The 7,493-nt window shown below is 42.2% G+C and overlaps 1 gene segment (V, D, J or C); it reads right to left on the minus strand.

The window, feature by feature from the left end:
• Window positions 1–640: 640 nt before the first annotated feature.
• Window positions 641–1,539, minus strand: LOC140709206 (immunoglobulin lambda variable 7-43-like). The segment is given in 2 exon segments: window positions 641–1,273; window positions 1,362–1,539. Coding segments are annotated over 2 exon segments (354 nt in total).
• Window positions 1,540–7,493: the final 5,954 nt, after the last annotated feature.

Genomic DNA, 7,493 nt, shown 5'->3' on the forward strand with positions numbered 1-7,493 from the left:
AAGACATTGAAATAGTTTTGCATATCAATTGTTCCGCGTAACCGAATCTATTATGCTCCAGCAAACATGAGCTGGAAACCCTTGTTTCTCTAGGTTGTGTGTTGTGAAGTCAGGCATAATGTACTCCAGGCTTTCCATGGAAAATTGCAGGAATTTTCCCTAACTGCACTAAATCTATAGAAATAACCAGGCATATTTTAATAATAACACAATATCACATCTTTGTCTGAAAATCTAACAATTGGAATTACCTATATAACTGTATTTTTTTCATTGGTACTCAAATCAAAATAAAATTAATGATGATTTGAGTATTTTATCCTTTTAAAGAATGAAACACTATTTACATTAACCTTAAATGTCAAGAGCAGAAAGATGTGTAAAACTAGAAAAAAAAGCACAAGGCTTGATCACCTTTGTGGAAATACTGAGAATAAAAATGGAAGAATGCATCCAAATGAAGAAATGTACTTATGTTGACTGAGATGAGATAGTTTTGCAGTGAACTTGGTGGTTTTTAATATTTTTATTTTATATAATAGGCACATATTGTGTGAAAGCAACTCAATAAAACGAACATTGGTAATATACAAAATGAATAGTTTCTTCCCTTTGCTCTTAGCTCAGAAAGCCCATACTTTGAAGGTACTTCTTTCTGGAGGAAATACATTCAGACTCAGCCTTTAGATCGGATTCAGCTGTTAGTGTTCCTTTTGGAATATAAAACAAGTAACTTTCCTTTTTTTTTTTTTTTTCTGGATCCAGTTACTCACAAATCATTCTTACATTTCCTACACTTCAGGACTTAAGCAGAAATAGAAATCAATTCAAACCTTTTCCTTCGCCTTTCTATGGCTGGGCCACATGTAGGCTGCCTTGAGAGCTGGCGTGTCTGATCATGTGATCTCCACATCATGAGGGCCTCGGGAGGTTTATGTCTTGGTTCCTCTTATGAGTCTGTCACTGTGTTAAGCACCACTGTAGTAGAGCCAGCAGTAATACTCAGCCTCGTCCTCCGGCTGCGCACCCGAAAGTGTCAGGGCAGCTTTGCCCCCATGGAGGGAGCCTGAGAACCGGGCAGGGGTCCAGGAGAGCTTGTTGCTTGTATCATAAATCAGTATCTTGGGGGCTTGTCCAGGTTTCTGCTGGAACCAGTTTGGATAGTGACCACTGGTGACTGCTCCAGTACTGGAAGCACAGGTGAGAGTGACTGTCCCTCCTGGGGACACAGTCAGTGAGGGCTCCTGAGTCACTACAGCCTGAGAATTGGACCCTGAAACAAAAAAATGGACACAGGTTAGAAATGAGAAAGGGAGAAAAAGGGATCCCTCCAAAGGCTGGTATTTGAAATCTCTCTTAACCTGGGCAGCAAGTGAGGAGGAACTGGAGGAGGAGCAGAGTCCAGGCCATGGTGCTGATATTGGAACGGATCTCTGGCTCCAGAGCTGGGGCTGGATTCTGATGGCTCTTTATCTCCTATTGAGCTCTCCACAGGGAGGGGGTGTGTTGTGTGCTACTTTATGCAAATCTTACTGCCTTTACCACCACCTAGGTCCACAGCCCTGAGAGCAGCTACCCTGTAAGTGGCCAGCCCAGGGTGGTTGTGTGCTGTGGATTTGCCCTGTGGGAGGAAGCAGCTGCTCTAACGTTTACATGAGTCAGCGAGCAACTGTGCAGGGTTCATTCAGTTTGAACTTCTTAAAATCTTGAGTTTCTTAAAATCCAAGAGACCGAGACTGCCCCCTGGTGGCTTTCCTGGACTGAGAATGCCTGGTCTTTCACTTGTTTAACAAATAACTATTGATTTATCTTTTGACATTGCCACAATATTTTCTAGACCAATTCACACCCGTTACTTGTCTATTCTTTGCTCATTCCTATTTGTTCTACTTTCTGTTGCTGTTGCTGAAATCCTGCCCCTGTGGCTATAATTTGATTTTAGTGCTACGTGGTGTTAATTGTTATGTGAATGGTTTGAATGACTAAATAATTGTTTTAATGACATACTGACTCTTTGAAACTATTTGTGTGGAGCCTCATTGGATAAAAATCTCATTTAAGTGAGAATTTTTAAAATAATTTACTTTACAGAATTTTTAAAAAGAAAATGACCAAAGGTTGAAGGTTGAAGTATCGTTGTCAATTCAGTGGAAAGCGAAGTGAGCCATGAGGATAATTATCGAGGTCTACCTAACAACCCCACTCTCACTCACCCCGCCACTCACAAATTTTCTGGACACCAAGCCTGGGTGAGCATTCCTGGTTGGCAATGCTTCCTACATAGTATCACACGTTGTTGCCAGCAGAATGCAGCATCGTCTGTTACTCCACTGGGAGAGGACAACTGGATGCTTGTGTTTGGAATTCTACTGAATTCTGCTCATGTGCCCCTTCCCTTGAATTATTTTAATCTGTATTATTTTGCTGTAGAAAAATCATATTAATGAATGGGACAGTTTTCAGTCAGTTATGTGAGTCCTTTCAGGGACTTGTAAGGAGTGAACGGCTGTTAGGGGTCCCTGAGCTGAAAATTAGCTTCAGAATTGAGAGTGCTCTTGGGAATCTTCAGACCTCCCAGGTTCCAATCTCACATTTTCTTTTTTTAACTTCAAAACAAGTTTAATTTGGGAAAAGTTTCTCATTTTGTCAAAGCTGCAAGCAAACTTCTTTCACAATTACACTTCTAGAGATCTAGTAGTTACAGAGATGTCAGTGTTCAAAGGTATGTTTTAAAATCAATAACAAAACCAAACCCATACCAAAAGGCAATCACTTTTTGGTTGGTTTCAAAGGGACAGCCACTGATTTCGGGTGTTCTCAGAAACAGGCTCACCACTTCCTTGGAAAACAGATAGCATGGAATCAGTGCCCACAGAGAAAATGTCTTTAAATATGTTAGTTATTTGGACAAGATTATTTGCTCCTTAGAATATACAGTAAGATAAACAGTCCCAGCTGGCAAAGTATGCAGCATGGCACAAGTTTTACACAGGGATGACAAGATCCTGGGATCAGTAGCTGTTGGCTGATGGTACAGAATATAAGAGCAGTCACTAGAAGTGGAAGAAGAATGATGATGAACAGGGAATCTCTCACAGTCTTATTCAGCCTTTTAACTTGCAAAATGGATATGCTATGTTTGTAGCATCTTGAGAGAACATTTGAGAGAGTTCAAACAACAAAAACAAAAGCCATCAAGTATTATTCCCAGGAAAGTCCATATTTGAAAAGAAAGAGGGACCTGTTCAGGGTTTTCATGCAGGACTGTGCCTCCCATTCACTACTGTCTCTAGGAGATGCAAGATATCAGCCAGAGTGTGCTCTACCACAGCATCCCAGCCCATGGCACTCATAGGGGAGTAAGTGAGATCCTTTGGAGGACACTTGCAGCACAGTCCAAAGTTAATGCAACCCATGTAGCTGTTTTCCAGTGAGACGGCTGGAAATCAACCCCCTCAAAAATATCTTTTTAAGCAGCATCTTAATTGACACAGCTTTTATGAAATATTATTTTACTGTGCAGAATCTGTTTTAGGCTCTTGTGTGCCTTATCTAAAATGTCTTTTTCCTCAAAATACAAATAATTATTGTACTTTATCAAACCCTTATCTTTGTAAGTATCAGGCAATAACTTGGCTGTCTTTGTGTCTTCAGAAGGATTAATATAAATTCCAGGATGTCTCTCTGCCCAAAGCTAGAAGAGAACTCTTTGTCTGTGGACTGGTAGAACTTGGTTCCCCTTTGCTCTGCCAAGAATAGCTAAATTTATCATAACCTAAGGGAGATTGATATTTACCTTAAGGCTGAGACCAATCCCGTCGGGCAGTGGTGTCTGGTAACAACTCATCCATGGTGATTTCAAAGTACCAGGTCCCTTTCTATGCTCTTTGAGAGGCCTTACAGAGTACCCCTTCTTTCCAACCACAGTCAGCCAGCTGGCCATTGGAGATCTTTGCCTGGGGAGCTCAATCAAGTTAGGCTAACAAAACCTGTTCATAGAGGCAGTGATTGTGGAAGTCTCCAGAAATAAGTTCTCCTGCCTGGAAGTCTTCAACCTTCTGAGGACCAAGGGTGTGTGGATCAGGCTCAGTTAGAATATACCAGTAGCCATCTTTGTTAAATGGGTGTTGTAAAAGGTGTAAGGGGGAAGGTACTGAGCAGAAAGCAAAGGGTCCCTCTGGGCCTTCTTGGTGTTCTCTGAGATCTCATCCTGCTGTTAACACTAAGCTCCTTTTCCTCTTTTCTGCTGCTTCTGTTCAGTTCCCCCTTTCAGATTCCCACTCATAGACAGGGCACTGCTTTGGTTTTGGTTGTCGTAAATCGGATCAGTGTTACCAAGGTCCTGATCCAAAAGTCCACATCTTGGGCAATCTTCTTTCAGGTCTTTTTGCCCTGGATTCAGGTGTTCCTTTACCAATAATGTCTCTTTCCTTCCTCATTGTTTTAACAATGTTATTCAGCCTAGTCATTTTCCAGGAGTCTGAATGGTCATCATGCACTTCCAGTATTTATCAAGGAATGGTATAATATCCATCATGTGTTGGGGACTGCCATGCCAGGTTGACCAAAGCACTGAGGGACATTTCCTCCATGTTTGCTTGCTTCTGGATGAAATATGCCACTATCATTGACATATCTTTGCCAGATATATCAACTATGAACCATTTTCATAAGATAGCAGATGCCCCCTCCAGCTGGAGAGGCTGCTACCACGGCCACCAGCTTCATCTCCCCTTCTTTGGCTGTTGTTGCACTAGCGGCTGCTCCTGGACTGGGTCAGGCACCCACTGCTACCACCATGGCCACTCCCAGATTTTCTCATGTTATTTTGTGTCACTTGTAATGAGGCACCTCCAACTCTATTTGTCTGTTAGGGTGCTGTGGGGCTGGCACAAAAGGAAAGGTGTTCTGGATACACAGGCACACTCTCCTATTCCTGTACGTTTTTATTTTTCTTGGAAGTAGATAAACTGCACCGAATATAAATCTTTTTCTGTTTGACTGTGGTAAATTATTCAAACACAAAATACATTTTTTTAACCATTTTCAAGTGTTTGCTTCAGTGTCATTAAGTAAATTAACATTGTTTTATAACCACAGTGCCACCATTCATCTCCAGGAATTCTTCATCTTCCCAAACCAAAACTTCATACCTGGAAAACATCATTCCACTTCTTGTCCCTATGGATTTCACTACACTAGATACCCCATATAAGGCCAAACAGACACCTTTTGTCCTTTTGAAACCAGCTTATTTCTGCTGGCATCATGTCTTTAGGGTTCATTCATGCCATCGCATGGGTCAGAACTTTCTGTTTAAGGCTGAATAATTTTCCCTTGTGTGTGTATACTATATCCTGTTTATCCAATAGATGACACTTGTGCTGCCTCCACCTTTTAGCTATTGTGAATGATGCTGGGTCTATCCATCAGAAACACAGCAGTGGTCACCTGTGTGAGAGGATGGGGGAGCAGGAGAGGCCCTCATAGGTACAACTGTGGACACTACTCCAAGCCATAATAGATGTTTCATCTCTGTAGACGTTGACTGAGATGGAGCTACCCCTGCCACCCTGGACCCAGACATGGGCTGAGGGTCCAGGGAAAACAGAGGCATGGACCAGAACCAGAAGCAATAAGGTGAGGAGACTAAGCCCAGACTTTTGTGAGTAGCTTGGGGTGACTGTTATAGCAAGTGCCCCACTTGTCCCAGAGTTGGTGGCTGTGTTGATGAGTCTCTCAAAGAAACCAGTTTCTCCCTCACTCTGACCACCTGCTGCTGATGGCCCCTCTTCCTGTAGATTGATGAGGAATGACTCCTTCATAACTCCCAAATTTAGGAGACAATCTAGGCTTCTATGGATGGCTCCAGAGTATCCATTAATGGGTTTTCAATGAAAGGAAACGGTGTGCAATGGTTTCTTCATGCAAATCAGCCCCCTCTCCTTGTCTGCCAGCCCCTTCATAGAACCTCAGTACAGACAGACACCAGAGTACATTTCCCAGGTTGGGTGGAGAAGGCCAAGTTGGCTGAATCTGGTTCCCTGTGAGGATACAGCTGCTGAACCCAGTGAGCAGTGAGCAGATGATACAGGATCACAACAGGATGGCTTCTCAGCTGTTCTTACCTGTAGATACCTCAAGGACAAGCCTGCAGCACACAGTGCTGCCCCAGTCCCACACCTACTGAGCCTTTCAGTTTCTCTCTGCCTTTGTCTTTTACTTCCGCACCAGAGCTATGACTGCGAGGGCCGCTGTTTAGCTGCATTTGCACTCACTGCTCTGCAGAGAATTTTAGTACCATTACAAATCTATCTGGTTCATGGTGCTATTTTTAGTAAAGTCCTGGGATCTTAGCCTAACTGAAGGAGATTCTCTGACAGACATCAGAGCAGAGAGCGCAGTTTGGTGAAGGGGAAGCCACCAGAAATGCAGGCCTGTGGCCAGAGATGCCCCCTTCTTCCCCACTCAAGAGTGTTCCCCTTTTTCAGACTGACAAGTCCTGTCCTGGAAGCTCTGGGATCTCAGGGTAGGTGTCCCCCTACTCTCAGCCCACCCACCTTCAGCATCAAAAGGGCCCTGGAGTTTGGTGTCTCACTGGACAAAGGGATAGCCATGCTATCAAATCACAGTCCACCATGATGAAGTGGGTTTTTTACCAAGGATGCAGGAATGGGTTAACATACAAAGTCAGTAAATATAATATACCACATAATCAGAATTAAAACAAAGATCCCATGTTTATCTCAATAGATGCAGAAAAAGTACTTGACAAAATCCAGTATCACTTCATGATTAAAACCCTCTGCAAAATTGGCACAGAAGAGACATTCCTTATGGTAACAAGTCCTCTATTACAAACCCATGGCCAAGATTATACTGAACAGAAAAATTTAAAATCATTTCTTCTGAGAACTGGAACAAGACAAGAATGACCACTTTCACCACTTCCATTCAACATGGTACTGGAAGTCTTAGCCAGAGCAATCAGACAAGAGAAAGAAATTAAGGGCATCCAAATTGGTAAAGTGGAAGTCACACTGTCACTGTTTGCTTATAATATGATCATATACCTAGAAAACCTTAAAGACTCATCCCAAACGCTCCGAGAACTGGTGAATGAATTCAGCAAACTTTCAGGATACAAAATTAAGACACACAAATGTTGTGTAGCTCTGCTACACTACAGCAACCAAGCTGAGAATCAAATCAAGAACTCAACCCCCTTGACAAATAGCTACAAAGAAAGAAAAATACTTACAAATACTCCTAACCAAGGAGATGAAAGACCTCTACAAAGAAAACTACAAAACACTGCTGAATGACATCATAGATAACACTAAAAACACATACCATGCTCATGAATGGGTAGAATCAATATGGTGAAAATTATCATCTACCCAAAGCAATCTAGAAATTCAATGCAATTCCCATCAAAATAACAACATTATTTATCACAGAACTAGAAAAAACAATCCTAAAATTCATATGGA

Source organism: Chlorocebus sabaeus, chromosome 19 (assembly GCF_047675955.1).
Source record: "Chlorocebus sabaeus isolate Y175 chromosome 19, mChlSab1.0.hap1, whole genome shotgun sequence".
NCBI classification, from domain to species: domain Eukaryota; kingdom Metazoa; phylum Chordata; class Mammalia; order Primates; family Cercopithecidae; genus Chlorocebus; species Chlorocebus sabaeus.